The sequence below is a fragment of the Pristiophorus japonicus genome, chromosome 18 (assembly GCF_044704955.1).
Source record: "Pristiophorus japonicus isolate sPriJap1 chromosome 18, sPriJap1.hap1, whole genome shotgun sequence".
NCBI classification, from domain to species: Eukaryota; Metazoa; Chordata; class Chondrichthyes; family Pristiophoridae; genus Pristiophorus; species Pristiophorus japonicus.
Window position 1 is genome coordinate 3,585,303 of NC_091994.1, and position 26,325 is coordinate 3,611,627.

Sequence of the window (26,325 nt, forward strand, 5' to 3'; positions counted from 1 at the left end):
TCTCATCCTTGCTTTCAAATCCCTCCATGGCCCTCACCCCTCCCTATCACTGTAATCTCCTCCAGCCCCGCAACCCTCCGAGATGTCTGCGCTCCTCTAATTCTGCCCTCCTGAACATCCCTGATTATAATCGCTCCACCATCGGTGGCCGTGCCTTCAGCTGCCTGGGGCCCCAAGCTCTGGAACTCCCTCCCTAAACCTCTCCGCCCCTCTTCCCTCCTTAAAACCTCCTTCTTTGACCAAGCTTTTGGTCATCTGCCGTAATTTCTTCTTCTGTGGCTTGGTGTCAAATGTATTTGTTTTGTCTTATAACACCACTGTGAGCCGCCTTGGGACGTTTTACTGCGTTAAAGGCGCTACATAAATACAAGTTGTTGTTGTTGTTGTTTTGTGACAGCAGTAACACCAAACGCCTCCGGGCCACTCCACTCCCAAAAGTGACAACGCTCCAATTCCGTTGGGTAGCTGAATGTTCTGTGGGTTTGGATGGCCAGAAGATGCAGCCGGGGTCCTGCTCCTGCCCGCTGTCCTGCCCACCAAATGTGCGGCGTGGCTGGGATTGGAATCAAGCTTTGCTGTGAAGCCCCCACAGTCCAATAGCCTCCCAAACCCTCGCTCACAAAGGATGACCGTGCCAGGGGATGTACTGGGGAACCCGCCATTCCCGGTGGGGCAGCATCCCAGGAGATGGAGCCTTTGCGAAGGGGACAGGGAAGGGTTATGTGACAACGTTACTTAAATAGTCGCTACAGTCACTAGTACAATACAGAATGCTGCCCCTGGTCACTGAACCACCCCAGTTGCAAATGTACCGCACCATCTGAAAACTCTTCAGATGAGATGTTAAACCGAGGCCCCGTCTGTCCTCTCAGGTCGATGTAAAAGATCCCAGGGCACTATTTTGAAGAAGAGCAGGGGAGTTCTCCCCGGTGTCCTGGGGCCAATATTTATCCCTCAACCAACATCATTGAAACCGATTATCAGCTCATTATCACATTGCTGTTTGTGGGAGCTTGCTGTGCGCAAATGGGCTGCTGCGTTTCCCAAATTTCAAATGACTACACTCCAAAAGTACTTCATTGGCTGTAAAGGGCTTTGGGATGACCTGAGGTTGTGAAAGGCGCTATATAAATGCAAGTCTTCCTTTGTTATGTAAGTGGATGTAAGAAAGACTTGCATTTATATAGCGCCTTTCACAACCTCAGGAAGTCTCAAAGCACTTTACAGCCAATGAAGTACTTTTGGAGTGTAGTCACTGTTGTAATGTGGGAAACGCGGCAGCCAATTTGCGCACAGCAAGCTCCCACACACAGCAATGTGATAATGACCAGATAATCTGTTTTAGTGATGTTGGTTGAGGGATAAATACTGGTCCCAGGACACTGGGGAGAACTCCCCTGCTCTTCTTCGAAATAGTGCCATGGGATCTTTAATGTGTATCAGGTCAATCTTCAGGTGCACAGCTCTCCCGTGATGTTGCCTGGATTGTAACGTGGTGTTGGATTCGAGCTGCTGTCTGTAACTCCTGTTCCCGACAGTTGTTTGTTACAGAAGATCCCTGCAGCTCGGCCCATGCAACATCGAACAATCCATTGCCCTTGTCCGCTCATTCATATTTAATCGTAACTCTATCGGTGTTTTGTGAAGCATCTGTTGCTTTCCCCTCACTGAAACCCTCCAACCCAGCGACTCCAGAATTACACACCCGGAGCGATAATCCTGGGGCCTACTCCGCAATTACACCGCCTCTCGTGCCAGCCGTGGCTCAGTGGGCAGCACTCTCGTCTCGGAGTCAGAAGGTCGTGGGTTCAAGTCCCACTCCAGAGACTTGAGCACAGAATCCAGACTGACACTCCCAGTGCAGTGCTGAGGGAGCCCCGCACTGTCGGAGGGGCAGTGCTGAGGGAGCCCCGCACTGTCAGAGGGGCAGTACTGAGGGAGTGCCGCACTGTCGGAGGGGCAGTACTGAGGGAGTGCCGCACTGTCGGAGGGGCAGTGCTGAGGGAGCCCCGCACTGTCAGAGGGGCAGTACTGAGGGAGTGCCGCACTGTCGGAGGGGCAGTACTGAGGGAGTGCCGCACTGTCGGAGGGGCAGTGCTGAGGGAGCCCCGCACTGTCAGAGGGGCAGTACTGAGGGAGTGCCGCACTGTCGGAGGGGCAGTACTGAGGGAGCACCGCACTGTCGGAGGGGCAGTACTGAGGGAGTGCCGCACTGTCGGAGGGGCAGTACTGAGGGAGCACCGCACTGTCGGAGGGGCAGTACTGAGGGAGCGCCGCACTGTCGGAGGGGCAGTACTGAGGGAGCGCTGCACTGTCGTAGGGGCAGTATTGAGGGAGCACTGCACTGTCGGAGGGGCAGTACTGAGGCAGAGCTGCACTGTCAGAGGGGCAGTACTGAGGGAGCGCTGCATTGTCAGAGGGGCAGTACTGAGGGAGCCCCGCACTGTCAGAGGGGCAGTACTGAGGGAGCGCTGTCGGAGGTGCCGTCTTTCAGATGAGACGTTAAACCGAGGCCCCGTCTGCTATCTCACGTGGACGTAAAAGATCCCATGGCACTATTTCGAAGAAGAGCAGGGGAGTTCTTCTCGGTCTCCTGGCCAATATTTATCACTAAAAACAGATTATCTGGTCTTTATCACATTGCTCTTTGTGGGAACTTGCTGTGCATAAATTGGCTGCTGCGTTTCCCACATTATGACAGTATTTTATTGGCTGTAAAGCTCTTTGGGACGTCCTGAGGTTGTGAAAAATGCTGTAGAAATGCAAGTCCTTTCTTTTCTTTTCTTTTTTTAAAATGATCTCTCGAAATAAATTTTCATCCCTTCCAAGTTATTAGTTGGCCCCGGCACTCCGCCAAACGCTGAATTTAATTGGCTCAGTGGGCTGTGAGACGGTCTGTGCTTGCACTGTGCTGTGTCTCCACACGGCCCCTGGCCTGTCCGCGTTACCCGTGGGTGACTGCACTGCCCACCCCAACACCTCACGCTGGGTCCCTGACAGCACGTCTCAGCCCCCCGGACAATCCTCGCTCCCGGCCGCTCCCGCCCGCGACCACTGCCCCCTCCTTATCCCCCCACCGGCCACGCGACCACTGCCCCCCCAGCCCCTCCCGCCCGCGACCACTGCCCCATGACCACTGCCGCCCTCCCCCTCCCTGGCGGCGATCAGTGCCCCCCCGCGCCTCACCGCTTTCTGCTCCAGCTGTGAAGAATGGCGGAGAGCAGAAAGACCCCTCGGTTCCAGTCCGCCTGTTCCCCAGACAACCGCGATGCCTTGTGCATCGTGATACACGCCCCTCCCCCCCCCGTTCGGTGATCTATACTAGTCCAGGAGGTCACTCTGGCCCTGAATTCCCCACCCTTCTGTAAGAGGTGATCTCCGCCCCAGCCAGAAACAAGTCTGCATCTCGCCTGAAGGAATTCAGCGAATCAGCGTCCATAGCAGCTTGTTCCCGAGATCCATTGTCCTTTAATCGTTCCTGGGATGTGGGCATCGCTGGCAAGGCCAGTATTTATTGCCCATTCCTAATTCCCCTTCATCACCATCATAGGCAGTCCCTCGAAATCGAGGAAGACTTGCTTCCACTCTAAAACTGAGTTCTCAGGTGACTGAACAGTCCAATACAGGAATTACAGTCCCTGTCACAGGTGGGACAGACAGTGGTTGAGGGAAGGGGTGGGTGGGACTGGTTTGCCACACGCTCCTCCCGCTGCCTGCGCTTGGTTTCTGCATGCTCTCGGCGACGAGACTCGAGGTGCTCAGCGCCCTCCCGGATGCACTTCCTCCACTTAGGGTGGACTTTGGCCAGGGACTCCCAGGTGTCAGTGGGGATGTTGCACTTTATCAGGGAGGCTTTGAGGGTGTCCTTGAGAAGGTGGTGGTGAGCCACCTCATACAACGGAGTGTCTCGCTGGGCCATTTAATAAGAGTCAACCCCATTGATTGTGGGTCTGGAGTCACATCTAGGCCCAGACCGGGTAAGGGCGGTAGATGGGTTCATCCGGAACAACAATCCGGTAGTTTCATGGTCACCATTACTGATACCAGCTTTTTAATCAAGTTTTATTTATGAACTGAATTTAATTCCCCAGCTGCCGTGGTGGGATTTGAACTCAGGCCTCGGGATCATCAGTCCAGGCCTCGGGATTACTGGCCCAGTGATATAACCACAATGCCACCGTTCCCATACTGCTCTCTGGGAAAAGCACCATCTCCTGACGTCTAACCTAGATCTGGCCTTGTACAACTTCTAATTGTGATCTGTGGTCTCCCTAACACATTCAGTTGGAACAATCTATTCCCTTTATCTACAAACCTCGATCGCATCACCCCCTAAGTCTATGCTCTCTAAAGTCATAACACTTTTAGCCTTTCTGGTAAACAAAGAAAAATAAAGACTTGCATTTATATAGCGCCTTTCATGACCTCAGGACATCCCAATGCGCTTTACAGCCAATGAAGTACTTTTTGGAGTGTAGTCACTGTTGCAATGTGGGAAACATGGCAGGCAATTTGCGCCCAGCAAGTTCCCACACACAGCAATGTGATAATGACCAGATAATCTGTTTTTTTGTTATGTTGATTGAGGGATAAATATTGGCCCCAGGACACCGGGGATAACTCCCCTGCTCTTCTTCGAAATAGTGCCATGGGATCTTTTGCATCCATCTAAGAGAGCAGACGGGGTCTCGGTTTAATGTCTTATCTGAAAGACTTTCAGATGGTGAAGTACATTTCCAACTGGGGGATTCAGTGACCAGGGGAGTGCTTCATATTGTACTATTGACTGTAGTGAATATTTAAGTGTTTTGTTCACGCAAATTTTCCCCATCGCTCAGCACTGCACTGGGCGTGTCAGCCTGGATTATGGGCTCAAGTCTCTGGAGTGGGACTCGAACCCATGACCTTCTGACTCAGTGGCCAAGAGTGCTGATTGTCTGCAAACGGAACGTTGGGCCGAGCGATTGAAGTAACAGTGGAAGGGGAGACAGCAGAGGCAACCCGGGTAGAAACCAGCGGGCAAATGGATAATTGCCAGTGTTGTTGCCAGCTGTAGTTAGGGAGGTTGTGTGGGGAGCTGAGATTGGTGGGCAGGGACCTATGGTAAGATAATCAGGTGAGTATTGCAGTCACGCATGGGTACAGCCGACAGACCCGGCACCAGGCGATGAGAGAGAGTAACATCAGTACAAACCCTTTCCCAGAGATAAGCAGCATTACTCTCGACACCTCGAGTAAATCTCCCCTGAACCTTCTCTGCTCAAGGGAGAACAATCCCAGCTTCTCCAGTCTCCCCAGTTACAAATGGTATTTATAATCTATATTAACGACTTGGAAGAAGGGACTGAGTGTAATGTAGCCAAGTTTGCTGACGATGTAAAGATGGGAGGAAAAGCAATGTGTGAGGCAGTCACAAAAAATCTGCAAAAGGACAGACAGGCTAAGTGAGTGGGCAAAAATTTGGCAGATGGAGTATAATGTTGGAATGTGTGAGGTCATGCACTTTGGCAGAAAAAAATCAAGGAGCAAGTTATTATTTAAATGGAGAAAGATTGCAAAGTGCTGCAGTACAGCAGGACCTGGAGGTACTTGTGCATGAAACACAAAAGGTTAGTATGCAGGTTCAGCAAGTGATCAGGAAGGCCAATGGTATCTTGACCTTTATTGCAAAGGGGATGGAGTATAAAAGCAGGGAAGTCTTGCTACAGCTGTACAGGGTATTGGTGAGGTCACACCTGGAATACTGCGTGCAGTTTTGGTTTCCATATTTACGAAAGGATATACTTGCTTTAGAGGCAGTTCAGAGAAGGTTCACTCGGTTGATTCCGGAGATGAGGGGGTTGACTTATGAGGAAAGGTTGAGTAGGTTGGGCCTCTACTCATTGGAATTCAGAAGATTGAGAGATGATCTTATCGAAATGTATAAGATTATGAGGGGGCTTGACAAGGTGGATACAGAGAGGATGTTTCCACTGATGGGGGAGACTAGAACTCGGGGGCATGATCTTAGAATAAGGGGCCGCCCATTTAAAACTGAGATGAGGAGGAATTTCTTCTCTCAGAGGGTTGTGGATCTGTGGAATTCGCTGCCTCAGAGAGCTGTGGAAGCTGTGACATTGAATAAATTTAAGACAGAAATAGACAGTTTCTTAACTGATAAGGAAATAAGGGGTTATGGGGAGCGGGCGGGGAAGTGGAGCTGAGTCCATGATCAGATCAGTCATGATCCTATTGAATGGTGGAGCAGGCTCGAGGGGCCGTATGGCCTACTCCGGTTCCTATTTCTTATGTTCTTATGGTAGTGTAACTTCCAGGAAACCTACCAATAACAACAACAACTTGCATTTATATAGCGCCTTTAACGTAGCAAAACATCCCAAGGCGCTTCACAGGAGCGATATCAGACAAAAATAGACACCAAGCCACATAAAGAGATATTAGGATAGGTGACATAAGATCATACTAATTAGGAGCAGGAGTAGGCCATTCGGCCCCTCAAGCCTGCTCCACCATTCAATAAGATCATGGCTGATCTTCGCAGTGTAATGTGTGCACCTGTGAGCATGGGGGGGTATGGACAGCGGGGGGCAGGGGGGAGGGGCGGGGGGGAGGGGTGGGGGTTAGGGGGCGGGGGGAGGGGCGGGACGGAAGGGGAGGGGCGAGAGGACGGAAGGAAGGGGCCGGGGGAAGGGGAGGGGTCTAGGGGTGGTTTGTGTTACCCCGTGGGGAGAGTCTGGTTGGCAAAGAGAGGGGTGGGGTTACCGGAGGGGTGTAAATACCCCCCGAGCTGTGTGGCTCAAGCGAGAGTCTGGGTGGGTGGGAGCGGGTCACTCAGTGGGAGCGAACACACTCACATTACCAGCTGACACCGGCGGAGGATCCATTACATATGTAGCTGACCTTTTTCAGGGGGTCAAACCTGAAACTGATGCAGGGAGCTCGCTGGAGAGGAGCTGGGCAGGAAAATGGATCAAAGCCCAGTGTAATCCACACTGCTTGTGGAAGTTTTAACCCCGGGTTAGAGTTAACCAACGTAAAGTCAGAGAAACACACCCACACACTTTCACACTCTCTCTCACACACTTTAAGACTCTCTCACAAACTCTCTCTCTCACACACACTTTCACACCCTCTCTCTCTCACACACTTTCACACTCTCTCTCTCACACACTTTAAGACTCTCTCACAAACTCTCTCTCTCACACACTTTCACACTCTCTCTCTCACACACTTTAAGACTCTCTCACAAACTCTCTCTCTCACACACACTTTCACACTCTCTCTCTCACACACTTTAAGACTCTCTCACAAACTCTCTCTCTCTCACACACTTTCACACCCTCTCTCTCTCACACACTTTCACACTCTCTCTCACACACACATTCACACCCTCTCTCTCTCACACACTTTAAGACTCTCTCACAAACTCTCTCTCTCTCACACACTTTCACACCCTCTCTCTCTCACACACTTTCACACTCTCTCTCACACACACTTTCACACCCTCTCTCTCTCACACACTTTCACACTCTCTCTCTCTCACACACTTTCACACCCTCTCTCTCTCACACACTTTCACACTCTCTCTCTCACACACACTTTCACACTCTCTCTCACACACACTTTCACACCCTCTCTCTCTCACACACTTTCACACCCTCTCTCTCTCACACACTTTCACACCTTCTCTCTCTCACACACTTTCACACCCTCTCTCTCTCACACACTTTCACACTCTCTCTCTCACACACTTTAAGACTCTCTCACAAACTCTCTCTCTCTCACACACTTTCACACCCTCTCTCTCTCACACACTTTCACACTCTCTCTCACACACACTTTCACACCCTCTCTCTCACACACTTTAAGACTCTCTCACAAACTCTCTCTCTCTCACACACTTTCACACCCTCTCTCTCTCACACACTTTCACACTCTCTCTCACACACACTTTCACACCCTCTCTCTCTCACACACTTTCACACTCTCTCTCTCTCACACACTTTCACACCCTCTCTCTCTCACACACTTTCACACCCTCTCTCTCTCACACACTTTCACACCCTCTCTCTCACACATACTTTCACACTCTCTCTCACACACACTTTCACACCCTCTCTCTCTCACACACTTTCACACCCTCTCTCTCTCACACACTTTCACACTCTCTCTCTCTCACACACTTTCACACCCTCTCTCTCTCACACACTTTCACACTCTCTCTCTCTCACACACTTTCACACCCTCTCTCTCTCACACACTTTCACACTCTCTCTCTCTCACACACTTTCACACCCTCTCTCTCTCACACACTTTCACACTCTCTCTCTCTCACACACTTTCACACCCTCTCTCTCTCACACACTTTCACACCCTCTCTCTCACACACACTTTCACACTCTCTCTCTCTCACACACTTTCACACCCTCTCTCACACACACTTTCACACTCTCTCTCTCTCACACACTTTCACACCCTCTCTCTCACACACACTTTCACACTCTCTCTCTCACACACTTTCACACCCTCTCTCTCACACACTTTCACACCCTCTCTCACACACACTTTCACACTCTCTCTCTCACACACACACCATTGCGATTTCTCCCCCACCAGTGTAAAAATGAGACTGCTGCCTGTGTAGCCGTTCTGTCACCCACTGACCCTTCCACACACTCACTCCCCTGGCCTCATTTCTCCAACAGCGGTTTCTGCCAATCTCACTGTGAACCCAGTGAGTTACACAAGGCTAATCTGCCCCATTCGCTGCCCCGGGGGAACCAGTAACAGTGAGCACATTGTGCCGAGGTGTACTCCCCAACCCGTACTCCCCAACCCGTACTCCCCAACCCGTACTCCCCAGCCTCTACTCCCCAGCCTCTACTCCCCAACCCGTACTCCCCAGCCTCTACTCCCCAGACCGTACTCCCCAGACCGTACTCCCCAGACCGTACTCCCCAGACTGTACTCCCCAACCCGTACTCCCCAGCCTCTACTCCCCAGCCTCTACTCCCCAACCCGTACTCCCCAGCCTCTACTCCCCAGCCTCTACTCCCCAACCCATACTCCCCAACCCGTACTCCCCAGACCGTACTCCCCAGACCGTACTCCCCAGACCGTACTCCCCAGACCGTACTCCCCAGACCGTACTCCCCAGACCGTACTCCCCAGCCCGTAATCCCCAGCCCGTACTCCCCAGACCGTACTCCCCAGCCCGTAATCCCCAGCCCGTACTCCCCAGCCCGTACTCCCCAGCCCGTACTCCCCAGCCCGTACTCCCCAGACCGTACTCCCCAGACCGTACTCCCCAGCCCGTAATCCCCAGCCCATACTCCCCAGCCCGTACTCCCCAGCCCGTACTCCCCAGCCCGTACTCCCCAGCCCGTACTCCCCAGCCCGTAATCCCCAGCCCGTACTCCCCAGCCCGTACTCCCCAGCCCGTACTCCCCAGACCGTACTCCCCAGACCGTACTCCCCAGCCCGTACTCCCCAGCCCGTACTCCCCAGCCCGTACTCCCCAGCCCGTACTCCCCAGCCCGCACTCCCCAGACCGTACTCCCCAGCCTGTCACTGACTGACAGGAGGCAGCCGCACCTCAATGAAAGAAAGACTGGGTTTATATAACGCCATTCACGACCAAAGCGCTTCACAGCAAATGAAGTACTTTTTGAAGTGTAATAAGGACATAAGAATCAGGAGCAGGAGTCGGCCATTCGGCCCCTCGAGCCTGCTCCATCATTTAATAAGATCGCGGCTGATCTTTGACCTCAACTCCACTTTCCCGCCCGATCCCCATATCCCTCGATTCCCCTAGGGTCCAAAAATCTATCGATCTCAGCCTAATGTAGGAATCGCTGCCCCCAATGTGCGCAGCAAGCTTCCGCAAACAGCAATGTGATAATGGCCAGATAATCTGCTTTTGCATGGAACATACAGCCCAGAAACAGCCCCAACAAGTCGGGATTGGTCCTGGTCTGGGATCGGGATCGGTCCTGGTCTGAGATCGGGATCGGTCCTGGTCTGGGATCGGGATCAGACCGGGTCTGGGATCGGGATCTGTCCGTGTCTGGGATCGGGATCAGTCCGGGTCTGGGATTGGAATCAGTGTCAGACCTGGTCTGGGATCGGGATCAGTCCTGGTCTGGAATCGGGATCAGTCCGGGTCTGGGATTGGAATCAGTGTCAGACCTGGTCTGGGATCGGGATCAGTCCTGGTCTGGAATCAGTGTCAGACCTGGTCTGGGATCGGGATCGGTCCTGGTCTGGGATCAGGATCGGGATCGGTCCTGGTCTGGGATCGGGATCGGTCCTGGTCTGGGATCGGGATCGGTACTGGTCTGGGATCGGGATCAGTCCTGGTCTGGGATCGGGATCGGTACTGGTCTGGGATCAGGATCGGTCCTGGTCTGGGATCGGGATCAGTCCTGGTCTGGGATCGGGATCGGTCCTGGTCTGGGATCGGGATCAGTCCTGGTCTGGGATTGGGATCGGTACTGGTCTGGGATCGGGATCAGTCCTGGTCTGGGATCGGGATCGGTCCTGGTCTGGGATCGGGATCAGTCCTGGTCTGGGATTGGGATCGGTACTGGTCTGGGATCGGGATCAGTCCTGGTCTGGGATTGGGATCGGTACTGGTCTGGGATCGGGATCGGTCCTGGTCTGGGATCGTCATGACCACCGGACGTCCCAAAGCGCGTTACAGCCAGTGAAGTGTTTTTTGGAGTGTGGTCACTGTTGCAATGTGGGAAGCACAGCCACCGATGAATATTAAGCTGGCAGCCAATACACGCAGCGTGGAAACCAGAGCCCTGACTCCCTGAATACCAGCTCCCGCACCCACCCCCACCCTACACCGCCGGGGTTTGCTCTGCTCTGAAGGTTGGGGGTCTCGGGGGCTGGGAGCAGCGAGCTGATCCATGAGATTAATGCTTGTGCTGCATGATTTAAAGGCAAGACAGAGAGAGAAGGGCGACTGACAGCCTTAACGATGGTCTGCAGCCGAGAGCGCAGGGAGTACCGACCAACGTAAGTCTTTGCTTCACGCAGTTAACAGCTGCAAGTGTGTGGCCGCTGATTCTCTGCTGAGACTGCTGGCATTTTACAAAAGGAGATTAGAGAGAGACAAAACACCACGTCCCATTCCACGGGACCTGTTCACGTTTGTCTTTTATATCTTTTCTTCTCTGGGCAGTGCTGTGGTTCCGTGGGCACCTACTCCTCACACTCAGGCGGCCGTTTATCAGACGCGCGTTTCGGGAGTGACTGTCGGAGGGCTATTGAACCACGAAGGGCATCACAGCTGGGTCCAATCCTGCCCTCACCTGACACACACACGCAGACACACGCACACGCAATCTCAGACACGCACACACACAAACTCAGATACGCACACGCACAGACACATGCGCACGCACACATGCAAACTCAGATACGCCCAAGCAGACACACATACACACACACACATTCAAACGCATGCGCACACACAGACACAGAAAAGTATACTCACACACCCACATGCAACTTCCATGTGGGGAGGGTGCGTATCCTGACCAATGCTTATTCTTCATGACACAGGGCACTGAGGCAGATTGTAGGTCCCACTGAACTATACCCCCCCGTATCCCCTCCTCCATGTACCCCCCTGTACCCACCCCATGTACCGCACTGTACCCCTTGTACCCCACCCCCTGTATTGCACTGTACCCCCCTGAACCACACTGTACACTCCCTACACCGCACTGTACCCCCTCTGTATTGCACTGTACCCCCTGTACCACTCCCCCCATACCGCACTGTACCCCCCTGAACCGCACTGTACCCCCTGTACCGCACTACCCCGCACTGTACCCCCCTGTAAGGGGAGACTTGATTGAGGTGTATAAAATTATGAGGGTCCTGGATAGAGTGGATAGGACGGACCTGTTTCCCTTAGCAGAGGGGTCAACAACCAGGGGGCAGAGATTTGAAGTAATTGGGGGGCGGTTTAGAGGGGATTGGAGGGGAACGTTCTTCACCCAGAGGGTGGTGGGGGTCTGGAACTCACTGCCTGAAAGGGTGGTAGAGGCAGAAACCCTCACCACATTTAAAAAGTACTTGGATGTGCACTTAAAGTGCCGTAACCTACAGGGCCACGGACCGAGAGCTGGGAAGTGGGATTAGGCTGGGTAGCTCTTTGTCGGCCGGCGCAGACAAGATGGGCCGAATGGCCTCCTTCCGTGCTGTAAATCTCTGTGATTCTATGTATCCCACTGTACCATACTGTACGGTGCTGTTGTAAACACGATTTGCAGTGACACGCTTCACTGACCCTGGGCTAGCAGGACTGTAAGAAAAGATTTTAAAATACTAAAATATAATACAAGATGAAATCCGATCGAGGTCTTTAAAATGATGAAGGGGTTCGATCGGGTTGTTGTGGAGAAACAGTTTCCACTTGTGGGGGAGATCAGAACAAGGGGCCATAAATACAAGATAGTCACTAACCGATCAACTAAAGAATTCAGGAGAAACTTTCCCCAGAGAGCGGTGAGAATGTGGAACTCGCTGCCACAGGGAGGGGTTGAGGTGAATAGTATCGATGTATTTAAGGGGAAGCTGGATAAACACATGGGGGAGAGGGGAATAGAGGGTTATGCCGATAGATTTAGATGGGGAAAGACGGGAGGAGGCTCGAGTGGAGCAGAGACCCCGGCACGGACTGGTTGGGCCCAATGGAGTGGTTGAAGTAGAAAGCATTGAGGGATTTAAGAGGCTAAATGCTCAACATGAGGGACAAGGGACTAGAGGGATATGGTGGATGGGGGCAGGAGCAAGCTCTTGTGGTATCGAATCATAGAACCATACGGCACAGAAGGCCATTTGGCCCATCGAGCCTGTGCCGGCTCTGTGAAAGAGTTTTCCAATTAGTCCCACTCCCCCTCCTCTTTCCCCCATAACTCTGTAAATTTTTCCCCCAAGTATTTATCCAATTCCCGTTTGAGAGTTACCATTGAATCTGCTCCCACCGCCCTTTCAGGCTATAAACACCAGCACAGGCCAGTTGTGCTGAACACTGTAACTCTAAAACCTTTCACCACGGCCGACATAGATTTGTACTTCAAGGGATCGGATCTGTAGAGTTCACAAGAAGCTCGACACCATCCAGGACAAAGCAGCCCGCTTGATGGGCACGCTACCCACCACCTTCAACACTCACTCTCTCCACCACCTTCAACACTCACTCCCTCCACCACCTTCAACACTCACTCCCTCCACCACCTTCAACACTCACTCCCTCCACCACCGGCGCCCCCTGGCTGCAGTGTGTACCATCTACAAGATGCACTGCAGCCACTCGCCAAGGCTTCTTCGGCAGCACCTCCCAAACCCGCGACCTCTACCGCCTAGAAGGACAAGGGCAGCAGGTGCATGGGAACACCACCACCTCCACGTTCCCCTCCCAGTCACACACCATCCTGACTTGGAAATATATCGGCCGTTCCTTCATCGTCGCTGGGTCACAATCCTGGAACTCCCTCCCTAACAGCACTGTGGGAGCACCTTCACCACACGGACTGCAGCGGTTCAAGAAGGCGGCTCACCACCACCTTCTCAAGGGGCAATTAGGGACGGGCAATAAATGCCGGCCTTGCCAGCGACGCCCACAGCCCGAGAATGAATCAGAAAAACAAGTTGGGGCTGAGAGACTGTTCCCTGTGGGTTAATAACGTGCTGGGAACATGAAGGGTTCGTTTGTAAATTGAGCCCTTGCCAACAGAGGATTCCATCTGCAGTTGTTGAGCAGCTTGTTGACTGAGTCAAGCTCCTGGCACTGTCTCAGGCTGGATCAGTTTCTGCGGGAAGACCTCAGGACAGCAGAGGTTACAAGTCGCTAAGGAGAGAAGTTTAGGCCCGAGCCTTGTTTTAGATGCGCGTACGACAACAACACATTGCATTTATATAGTGCCTTTATGTAGTAAAATGAAGACACTGACACTCGGTGGGGGTTGGGGTTCCAGGGGCTGATCTCCCAAGTGACCCTCCCTCAAGTGTCAGACATAAACAGCGAGGGGCAGCGGGACTTTCAACAGCAACCTGCATTTATATAGCGCCTTTAACGTAGTAAAACGTCCCAGGATGCTTCACAGGAGCGATTGTCAAACAAAATCTAACACCGAGCCACATAAGGAGATATTAGGGACAGGTGACCAAACGCTTGGCCAAAGAGGGAGGTTTTAACAAGCGTCTTAAAGGAGGAGAGAGGCGGAGAGGTTTAGGGAGGGAGTTCCAGAGCTTGGGGCCCAGGCAGCTGAATGCACGGCCGGCAATGGTGGAGCGATTATAATCAGGGGTGCTCAGGAGGGCAGAATTGGAGGGGAGCAGAGATCTCGGGAGGGGTTGTGGGGCTGGAGAAGGTCACAGAGATTGGGAGGGGCGAGGGCCATGGAGGGATTTGAAAACAAGGATGAGAATTTTAAAATACAGGCGTTGCCGGACCGGGAGCCAATGTAGGTCAGCGAGCACAGTGGGTGATGGGTGAGCGGGACTCGGTGCAAGTTAGGACACGGGTCAGTGAGCACAGGGGGTGATGGGTGAGCGGGACTTGGTGCGAGTTAGGACACGGGTCAGCAAGCACAGGGGGTGATGGGTGAGCGGGACTGGGCACGAATTAGGACACGGGGCAGTGAGCACAGGTGGTGATGGGTGAGCGGGACTTGGTGCGAGTTAGGACACGGGTCAGTGAGCACAGGGGGTGATGGGTGAGTGGGACTGGGTGTGAGTTAGGACACGGGGCAGTGAGCACAGGGGGTGATGGGTGAGCGGGACTTGGTGCGAGTTAGGACACGGGGCAGCAGAGTTTTGTGTGAGCTCAAGCCCATTCCTCTAGTTTCCCAATGCGAAGAAGTTCTTTCTGAAATCTGTTTGAATCTATTTAATGCTTTTGGTTATACTTTTATGGATGAATGTAAAGTAATATTCTAGATTTACCCCGACTGTTTCATATTGTAGATTTTTGGTGGCCGTGCCTAAAGTTACCTGGGCCCCAAGCTCTGGAACTCCCTCTCTAAACCTCTCCGCCTCTCTCCCCTTCTTTAAGACATTCCTTAAAACCTCCCTCTTTGACCAAGCTTTTGGTCACCTGTCCCTAACATCTCCTCATGTCGCTCAGGGCCAGATTTTGTTTGATAATCGCTCCTGTGAAGCGCCTTGGGACTTTTTACTACGTTAAAGGCGCTATATAAATGCAGGTTGCTGTTGAAAACCCCGCTGCCCCTCGCGGTTTATGTCTGACACTTGAGGGAGAGCCCCTGGAACCCCAACCTCCGCCGAGTGTCGGTGTCTTCAGAAGAGGAGGGTGAGGATGTAAGAGGGACATTGGGGAATGATGAGCATTTCCGTGCTGGTGATTGGCTGTTGGGCGAGGGGGTGAAGACCATCTCTGTCCGCAGAGGCTCACAGTCCTTCTGCTGGCACTGGCTAGGTGCGACGAGGCTGTCAGCACGCAGTACATGCTGGGTCTGTGGCTTCACACTGCTGCAGTGGGATTGTTTGTGCCCCAGCGACGATGCCTCCGTGTTACGCTCCAGCTTCCGAGCTTGCACTGGGCTCCCAGGGGCTCCTGCGATTCAGCAATGCGGAGGCTGAGCAAAGGCAGCTTCTGTCTGGCAGAGAGCCCGGCCCATGTCAGGAGAATCGAAGCCGAGTGGACAACAGGACAGCTGGCTGATCATTCAAGGGGTGAAGTGCGCTGTGTTCAGCAGTGAATATTTATAGAAGATGGAACGTGCAGGGGGTGAGGCTGCACTGGGGGACGCTGCACTGGGGGGGGGGAGCTGCACTGGGGAGAGGATGCACGGGGGGCTGCACTTGGGGGGCGAGTCTGCATTGGGGGGCTGCACTGGAAGGGAGGCTGCATTAGGGGGAGGCTGCATTGGTGGGGTGAGGCTGCATTGGGAGGGAGGAGGCACTGAGGGTGAAGTTGCACTTGGGGGGAGGCTGCACTGGGGGTGAGGATGCGATGGAGGGAGGCTGCACTGGGGGCGTGAGGTTGCACTGGGGGGCTGCACTGGGGGTGAGGCTGCACTGAGGGTGAAGTTGCACTGGGGGTGAAGTTGCATTGGGCGGAGGCTTCACTGGGGGGGCTGCACTGAGGAGGAGGCTGCACTGGGGAGGCTGCACTGGGGGCATGAGGTTGCACTTGGGGGCGAAGTTGCACTGGGGATGAAGTTGCACTGGAGATGTGAAGTTGCACTGGGGGAGGTTGCACTGGTGGGGGGCTGCACTGGGGGTGAGGCTGCACTGGGGATGAAGTTGCACTGGAGGTGTGAAGTTGCACTGGGGGAGATTGCACTGGGGGTGAGGTTGCACTGGGGGTGAGGATGCACTGGGGATGAAGTTGCACTGGAGGTATGAAGTTGCACTGGGGGAGATTACACTGGGGGTGAGGATGCACTGGGGGTGAGGATGCACTGGGGATGAAGTTGCACTGGAGGTGTGAAGTTGCACTGGGGAGGCTGCACTGGGGGCGGGGGCTGCACTGGGGAGTGAGGATGCACTGGGGGGGAGGTTGCACTGTGGGGGGCTGCACTGGCGGGATGTTGCACTGGGGGTGAGGTTGCACTGGGGGATGTTATTGTCACTCTTTCTCCCTCCCCGCTCTCTGTTTTTCCTGTCTGTTGATTCTGTTTCTGTTTCTCCGCACAGATAAACTATTCGGCAAAAGCTTCCTCCAGGCGGGACGTTACATCATGTCCCATAAATCATGGATGAAGACAATTCCAACGGAGAATTGTGACGTACTGATGACGTTTCCAGGTATGCCTGATTCCTCCATTAGCTCGGAGATAGTGCGTACTCGCGCTGCCTCATCGAGCAAGTGATATGTTACGGGAAATGTGAGCTCATTCACTCTGGGAGGCAGATCGGAAAAACAGAGTATTTTTTAAATGGTGGGAAACTATTAAACGTTGGTGTTCAGAGGAATTTGGGTGTCCTTGTACACGAAACACATAGAGTTAGTATGCAGGTACAGCAAGCGATTCGGAAGGCAAATGGTATTTTGGCCTTTATTGCAAAGGGGGTTGGAGTACAAGAGTAAGGAAGTCTTGCTACACTTGTACAGGGCCCTGGTGAGACCACACCTGGAGTACTGCGCACAGTTTTGGTCTCCGTACCTAAGGAAGGATATACTTGCCTTGGAGACGGTGCAACGAATGTTCACTCGACTGATCCCTGGGATGTGAGGGCTATCCTATGAGGAGAGATTGAGTGGATTGGGCCTATACTCTGGAGTTTAGAAGAATGAGAGGTGATCTCATTGAAACATTTAAGATTCTGAGGGGGCTTGACAGGCTAGATGCAGGGAGGATGTTTCCCCCCGGGCTGGGGAGTCTAGAACCAGGGGTCACAGTCTCAGGATAAGGGGTCGGCCATTTAGGACGGAGATGAGGAGACATTTCTTCACTCAGAGGGTGGTGAATCTTTGGAATTCTCTGCCCCAGAGGGCTGTGGAGACTCAGTCGTGAGTATATTCAAGGCTGAGATCGATAGATTTTTGGATATTAAGGGAATCGAGGGATATGGGGATTGGGCAGGAAAGTGGAGTTGAGATTGAAGATCAGCTGTGATCTCATTGAATGGCGGAGCAGACTCGAGGGGCCGCACGGCCTACTCCTGCTCCTAATCCTTATTTATGTATCCTGGAGGTGATGTGTATGGAGGTTTGGTCACCATTCTGATCCCATGTCTGTGTGTATTTCCATATCTTTGTTTAGCAAACTGGCATCGCCATGAAATTTTGGTGAGTGCCCCACTCAGTATTCGGCTAAAAACATTCCTGAGACAGTTCAGTTGGTGGGTTGCTCCAAAGGGGCAGATAACCTTTCGATGGACAGTGATAAAACGGCTGCCCGGCCACCGAGTCTGTCGATCCTGTGAGGGAGACTCGGGGCCGAGATTGACCATCAACTGATCCGGGGTATCGGCCGTCGCTCGGTGGGCAGTCCAGGGCTGGATTCAGGGCCTGATGGGCCGGGGGCAAACTGATCCAAACGGGTCCATAGTGATCTTTGTTCATCTTCATTACATTCCGTGTATGATTCTGATTATGGAAACATAGGCCGGTATATTCAACAATGAAAACATATATTCTGTATATGTTCTGGTTCTGGTAACATTGCAATACTAGATTCCTATATATATATGCAAATTTCTCTCAATAACATGTGAAATAAAACAGGCTAGTACATATTCTGTTCTGTATATCAGTACATTAGTGTATATAGGTCCTTCTGTATATAAACAAATGAATCTATTTTCCTCGGTCTTGTTTTTCTCTTATTGTCTATTCAGCCTATTTGGGAGGCCTTATATTTTTTCCGACATTTATTTGCTGTGCCTGAGGCTGCAGCCCCATGGTTAATGTGTCCCTGGGTAGCTCTCTCGCTCAGGTCGTGGGTTGAAGTCCCACTCCAGAGACTTGAGCCCATAATCCATACTGACACTCCATTGCAGTACCGAGGGAGTGCTGCACTGTCGGAGGGGGAGTGCTGAGGGAGCGCTGCACTGTCGGAGGGGCAGTGCTGAGGGAGCGCCGCACTGTCGGAGGGGCAGTGCTGAGGGAGTGTCGCACTGTCGGAGGGGCAGTGCTGAGGGAGCGCTGCACTGTCGGAGGGGCAGTGCTGAGGGAGCGCTGCACTGTCGGAGGGGCAGTGCTGAGGGAGCGCTGCACTGTCGGAGGGGCAGTCCTGAGGGAGTGTCGCACTGTCGGAGGGGCAGTGCTGAGGGAGTGCTGCACTGTCGGAGGGGCAGTGCTGAGGGAGCGCTGCACTGTCGGAGGGGCAGTGCTGAGGGAGCGCTGCACTGTCGGAGGGGCAGTACTGAGGGAGTGCCGCACTGTCGGAGGGACAGTACTGAGGGAGTGCTGCACTGTCGGAGGGGCAGTACTGAGGGAGCGCCGCACTGTCGGAGGGGCAGTACTGAGGGAGTGCCGCACTGTCGGAGGGACAGTACTGAGGGAGTGCTGCACTGTCGGAGGGGCAGTACTGAGGGAGCGCCGCACTGTCGGAGGGGCAGTACTGAGGGAGCGCCGCACTGTCAGAGGTGGACGTAAAAGATTCCATGGCCACTATTTCGAAGCAGAGCAGGAGAGTTATCTCCAGTGTCCTGGGGCCAATATTTATCCCTCAAACAACACCACCAAAAAGATTATCTGGTCATTTATCATGAGCTTGCTGTGCGCATATTGGCTGCCGGGTTTCTGACATTACAACAGTGACTACACTTCAAAAAGTACTTCATTGGCTGTACAGTGCTCTGGGATGACCTTGTGTTGTGAAAGGCGCTATATAAATGCAAGTCTTTTCTTTTGATGTCATCATCATCATCATAGGCAGTCCCTCGAAGCGAGGGTGACTTACTTCCACGCCAAAAAGGGATGAGTTCCCAGGTGTTTCAATGAAGGACCTAATATTCCAGATCCCGAACTCCATCCTGAAGGGTGGAAGATGCCTGTGCGTGGATTTTGTCGCAGTGTGGGCTGGCCCGTGCTGCCCCTGGGCCCTCGCCTCTCCTGGGCCCCGGTCACTTCCCTCTACAATCTCTCGCTGCTCCTTCGCCCCTCCTGCTGTACCTGCCCGCACTGCAGTCAGTGACCTGGCTTCACAGCCCTCGCCTCCTGCAGCAGCACGCACTGCTCCCTGCAGTGGTATACCGCCACGCGCTGCTCCCTGCAGTGGTATACCGCCGTACGCTGCTCCCTGCAGTGGTATACCGCCGTACGCTGCTCCCTGCAGTGGTATACCGGCGTACGCTGCTCCCTGCACTGGTATACCGGCGTACGCTGCTCCCTGCAGTGGTATACCGCCGTACGCTGCTCCCTGCAGTGGTATACCGCCGTACGCTGCTCCCTGCAGTGGTATACCGCCACACGCTGCTCCCTGCAGTGGTATACCGCCGTACGCTGCTCCCTGCACTGGTATACAGCCACACGCTGCTCCCTGCAGTGGTATACCGCCGTACGCTGCTCCCTGCAGTGGTATACCGCCACACGCTGCTCCCTGCAGTGGTATACCGCCGTACGCTGCTCCCTGCAGTGGTATACCGCCGTACGCTGCTCCCTGCAGTGGTATACCGCCGTACGCTGCTCCCTGCAGTGGTATACCGCCACACGCTGCTCCCTGCAGTGGTATACCGCCGTACGCTGCTCCCTGCACTGGTATACAGCCACACGCTGCTCCCTGCAGTGGTATACCGCCGTACGCTGCTCCTTGCAGTGGTATACCGCCGTACGCTGCTCCCTGCAGTGGTATACCGCCACACGCTGCTCCCTGCAGTGGTATACCGCCGTACGCTGCTCCCTGCAGTGGTATACCGCCACACGCTGCTCCCTGCAGTGGTATACCGCCGTACGCTGCTCCCTGCAGTGGTATACCGCCGTACGCTGCTCCCTGCAGTGGTATACCGCCGTACGCTGCTCCCTGCAGTGGTATACCGCCGTACGCTGCTCCCTGCAGTGGTATACCGCCACACGCTGCTCCCTGCAGTGGTATACCGCCACACGCTGCTCCTTCCAATGGCCCCGGCCCGCTGATGGTCTAGCAGGCCGGGACCGGGCCGATCTTTTGATGTACATGGGAGTACAATGTTCATTTGAGATATGCTGTACATACAGTGTAGATATAAAGACAGAGTGTGTGGATATAATATATATGTTAAACAGTGAGGAGGTTAGTAACAGACTACAGGAGGACACAGACAGACTGATGAAATGGCAGATACATGGCAGATGGAATTTAACGCAGAGAAATGTGAGGTGATCCGTTTCGATAGGAAGAATGAGGAGAGGCAGTATAAACTCAATGGTACAATTTTAAAGGTGGTGCAGGAACAGAGAGACCTGGGGGTTCATGCAAACAAATCTTTGAAGTTGGCAGGCCAAGTTGGTAATCCTGTTAAAAAGGCATACGGCATCCCTGGCTTTATTAATCGAGGCATAGAGGGCAAAAGCAAGGACCTTATGCTAAACCTTCATAAACCTCTGTCCCCAGCTGGAGGATTGGGTCCAGTTCCGGGCCCCGCACTTTAGAAGGATGTGAAGGCCTTGGAAAGGGTGCGGAGGAGATTGACCAGAATGGTCCCAGGGATGAGGGACTTCAGTTATGTGCAGAGGATGGGGTTGTTCTCCTTGGAGCAGAGAAGGTTAAGGAGAGATTTAACAGAGGTGTTCAAAATCAGGAAGAGTTTTGATCGAGTAAATAAGGAGAACCTGTTTCCATGGCAGGAGGGTCAGTAACCAGAGGATACAGATTGAAGGTGATTCTGACCCTTTGTCAGAATTGGCCTGAATACGTTTGGTCTATCAACCTCAGATTTAAAATTAACAATTGACCCAGCATCAACTGCCATTTGCGGGAGAGAGTTCCAAACTCCTCCCACCCTGTATGTGTAGACGTGTTTCCTAACTTCACTCCTGAAAGGTCTGGCTCTAATTTATAGGTTATGTCCCCCGAGAATCCCCAACCAGCCAGAATAGGTTCTCTCTCCCTACCCTATCACTGCCCTTTAATATCTTGAAAACTTTGATCAAATCACCCCCTAACCTTCTCAGGAAAAGAGAAGGCCGAGGGGTGACCTGATGGAGGTCTGTAAGATTATGAAAGGGTTGGATAGGATAGACGTAGAGAAGATGTTTCCCCTTGTGGAGCTGAGTCCACGGCCAGATCAGCCATGATCTTGTTGAATGGCGGAGCAGGCTCGAGGGGCTAGATGGCCTACTCCTGTTCCTAATTCTTATGTTCTTATGTTGTGGAGGGAGACCAGAACTAGGGGCCATCAATATCAGACAGTCACTAATAAATCCAGTGGGGAATTCAGGAGAAACTTCTTTACCCAGAGAGCGGTGAGAATGTGGAACTCGCTGCCACAGGGAGGGGTTGAGGCGAATAGTATCGATGTATTGAATGGGAGGCTGGATAAACACATGGGGGAGAAAGGGAAGGGGATGGGGACGGAGAGGCTCTCGGGAGAGAGAGGGGCACGGGGAGGTTATCGGGAGGGGCCGAGCGAGTATTGGCCCTGATCCCAGCACAAGAACAGGCCACATTGCAAAAGAACGCCTTTCACGACCTCCAGACATCTCAAAGCATTTCACAGCCAATGAAATACTTTAGAAGTGTTGTAATGTAGCAAACGCGGCAGCCAATTTACAAACTGCAAGCTCCCACAAACAGCAACGTGATAATGACCAGATAATCTGTTTTAGTGATGTTGGTTGAGGGTAATCAGGAAGGCGAATGGAATGTTGACCTTCATTGCGGGAGGGATGGAGTACAAAAGCAGGGAGGTCCTGCTGCAACTGTACAGGGAATTGGTGAGGCCGCACCTGGAGTACTGCGTGCAGTTTTGGTCGCCTTACTTAGGGAGGGATGTACTGGCTTTGGAGGGGGTGCGGAGACGATTCACTAGGCTGATTCCGGAGATGAGGGGGTTACCTTGTGGTGGTGCATTGAGTGGACTGGGTCTTTGATCGTTGGAGTTCGGAGGGATGGGGGGGTGATCTTATAGAAACGTTTAGAATAGTGAGGGGGATAGGCGGGATGGAGGCAGAGAGGTTGTTTCCACTGGTCGGGGGGACTGGAGCTGGGGGGCAGGGCCTCGGAATGCGGGGGAGCCAATTTGGGGCCGGGTTGGGGGGGAATTTCTTCTCCCGGAGGGTTGTGAATCTGTGGAGTTCTCTGCCCGGGGAAGCAGTTGGGGCTGGCTCATTGAATATATCCGGGTCACAGATAGATGGATTTTTGACCAATGAGGGAGTTGAGGGTTATGGGGAGCGGGCGGGTAAGTGGAGCTGGGTCCACGGCCAGATCAACCGTGATCTTGTTGAATGGCGGAGCGGGCTCGAGCAGCTGGGTGGCCCACTCCTGTTCCTAGTTCTTGTGTTCTTATTAATGTTGGGGAGGTCCGGAACCAGGGGTCACAGTCTAGGGATGGGGGTTGGGCCATTTGGGACCGAGATGAGGAGTGACTTCTTCACCCAGAGAGTGGTGAACCTGTGGAATTCTCTGCCACAGAAAGTTGTTGAGGCCAATTCACTAAATATATTCAAAAAGGAGTTAGATGTAGTCCTTACTACTAGGGGGATCAAGGGGTATGGCGAGAAAGCAGGAATGGGGTACTGAAGTTGCATGTTCAGCCATGAACTCATTGAATGGCGGTGCGGGCTGGAAGGGCCGAATGGCCTACTCCTGCACCTATTTTCTATGTTTCTATGTTTCTATGATAAATATTGGCCCCAGGACACCGGGGAGAACTCCCCTACTCTTCTTCGAAATAGTGCCATGGGATCTTTTACATTCACCTGAGAGAGCAGATGGGGACTCAGTTTAATGTTTCATCCGAAAGACGACACCTCCGATAGTGCGGTACTCCCTCAGTACTGCCCCTCCGACAGTGTGGTGCTCCCTCAGTACTGCCCCTCCGACAATGCGGCGCTCCCTCAGTACTGCCCCTCCGACAGTGCTGCGCTCCCTCAGTACTGCCCCTCCGACAGTGCGCCGCTCCCTCAGTACTGCCCCTCCGACAGTGCGGCACTCCCTCAGTACTGCCCCTCCGACAGTGCAGCACTCCCTCAGTACTGCCCCTCCGACAGTGCTGCGCTCCCTCAGTACTGCCCCTCCGACAGTGCGGCACTCCCTCAGTACTGCCCCTCCGACAGTGCGGAGTTCCCTCAGTACTGCCCCTCCGACAGTGCGGAGTTCCCTCAGTACTGCCCCTCCGACAGTGCGGCACTCCCTCAGAACTGCCTCTCCGACAGTGCGCCGCTCCCTCAGTACTGCCCCTCCGACAGTGCGGCGCTCCCTCAGTACTGCCCCTCCGACAGTGCGGCGCTCCCTCAGTACTGCCCCTCCGACAGTGCGGCACTCCCTCAGTACTGCCCCTCCGACAGTGCGGAGTTCCCTCAGTACTGCCCCTCCGACAGTGCAGAGTTCCCTCAGTACTGCCCCTCCGACAGTGCGGCACTCCCTCAGAACTGCCTCTCCGACAGTGCGCCGCTCCCTCAGTACTGCCCCTCCGACAGTGCGGCGCTCCCTCAGTACTGCCCCTCCGACAGTGCGGCACTCCCTCAGAACTGCCTCTCCGACAGTGCGCCGCTCCCTCAGTACTGCCCCTCCGACAGTGCGGCGCTCCCTCAGTACTGCCCCTCCGAGAGTGCGGCGCTCCCTCAGAACTGCCCCTCCGACAGTGCGGCACTCCCTCAGTACTGCCCCTCCGACAGTGCGGCACTCCCTCAGTACTGCCCCTCCGACAGTGCGCCGCTCCCTCAGTACTGCCCCTCCGACAGTGCGGCGCTCCCTCAGTACTGCCCCTCCGACAGTGCGGCGCTCCCTCAGTACTGCCCCTCCGACAGTGCGGCACTCCCTCAGTACTGCCCCTCCGACAGTGCGGAGTTCCCTCAGTACTGCCCCTCCGACAGTGCAGAGTTCCCTCAGTACTGCCCCTCCGACAGTGCGGCACTCCCTCAGAACTGCCTCTCCGACAGTGCGCCGCTCCCTCAGTACTGCCCCTCCGACAGTGCGGCGCTCCCTCAGTACTGCCCCTCCGACAGTGCGGCACTCCCTCAGAACTGCCTCTCCGACAGTGCGCCGCTCCCTCAGTACTGCCCCTCCGACAGTGCGGCGCTCCCTCAGTACTGCCCCTCCGAGAGTGCGGCGCTCCCTCAGAACTGCCCCTCCGACAGTGCGGCACTCCCTCAGTACTGCCCCTCCGACAGTGCGGAACTCCCTCAGTACTGCCCCTCCGACAGTGCGGCACTCCCTCAGTACTGCCCCTCCGACAGTGCGGCACTCCCTCAGTACTGCCCCTCCGACAGTGCGGCACTCCCTCAGTACTGCCCCTCCGACAGTGCGGCACTCCCTCAGTACTGCCCCTCCGACAGTGCGGCACTCCCTCAGTACTGCCCCTCCGACAGTGCGGCACTCCCTCAGTACTGCCCCTCCGACAGTGCGGCACTCCCTCAGTACTGCCCCTCCGACAGTGCGGCACTCCCTCAGTACTGCCCCTCCGACAGTGCGGCACTCCCTCAGTACTGCCCCTCCGACAGTGCGGCGCTCCCTCAGTACTGCCCCTCCGACAGTGCGGCGCTCCCTCAGCACGACTTGCGGAGCTCAAAGTTGCTGGGTCAAAATCTTGGAACATCTCCACATTCCCCTCCCAGTCACACACCATCCCGACTTGGAAATATATCGGCCGTTCCTTCATCGTCGCTGGGTCACAATCCTGGAACTCCCTCCCTAACAGCACTGTGGGAGCACCTTCACCACACGGACTGCAGCGGTTCAAGATGGCGGCTCACCACCACCTTCTCAAGGGGCAATTAGGGACGGGCAATAAATGCCGGCCTTGCCAGCGACGCCCACATCAGGCGAATTAATTAAATAAAAGGCGGCCCTCATATTAGAGAGAGATTTGTTTTGTTTATCCCAACAGACACAACAGACGACCACACGTTACTATGGCTACTGAACCACATCCGGCTGGGAATCCCGGAGCTGATAATCCAGATTCGGCATCACAAACACACCGCCGTTTACGCATTCTTCGTGACAGCAACGTATGAGAAGTAGGTGGGCCGGGGGCCGTGTGTGAGTCCGGGACACTGAGCGGGGACACTGAACGAGGGGCACTGAGCGGGGGCGAGGGGCACTGAGCGGGGCGAGGGGCACTGAGCGGGGACACTGAACGAGGGGCACTGAGCGGGGGCGAGGGGCACTGAGCGGGGACACTGAACGAGGGGCACTGAGCGGGGGCGAGGGGCACTGAGCGGGGGCGAGGGGCACTGAGCGGGGCGAGGGGCACTGAGCGGGGGCGAGGGGCACTGAGCGGGGACACTGAACGAGGGGCACTGAGCGGGGGCGAGGGGCACTGAGCGGGGGCGAGGGGCACTGAGCGGTGCGAGGGGCACTGAGCGGGGGCGAGGGGCACTGAGCGGGGACACTGAACGAGGGGCACTGAGCGGGGGCGAGGGGCACTGAGCGGGGCGAGGGGCACTGAGCGGGGGCGAGGGGCGATGTTCTCCATCAGCTGCGCTTGGCTCCGTGCAGCCTGTTTCGTTCAACGCGCGGTCCCGTTAAATGTCTGCGCACACGCGATGCTCACACTGGGGAACCCGGTGAGCGACGTACACGGGACCTGCCCAGCCACGCGGCACGCACCTTCGCGGGAACATCGATGGAGGGCGGGGGGCGGCCTGTCGTCCCGGGCGGCGGGAGTTCTGGTGCATGGAGTGTGCAAGGAATTGTAGGGTGGTATCCAGGGTTAGCATGGGATGCGTACACAAGCTGACCGCGG

The 26,325-nt window shown here is 54.5% G+C and overlaps 1 protein-coding gene across 1 annotated transcript in view; it reads left to right on the plus strand.

The window, feature by feature from the left end:
* Positions 1 to 26,325, plus strand: part of LOC139229107 (anoctamin-8-like) — a 99,812-nt gene that overhangs the window by 10,587 nt on the left and 62,900 nt on the right. Inside the window, exons 2-3 of the mRNA XM_070860767.1 lie at positions 16,684 to 16,794; positions 25,465 to 25,597. Of these exons, the coding sequence (XP_070716868.1) occupies positions 16,684 to 16,794; positions 25,465 to 25,597 (244 nt within the window). The remainder of the gene's footprint in view (positions 1 to 16,683; positions 16,795 to 25,464; positions 25,598 to 26,325) is intronic.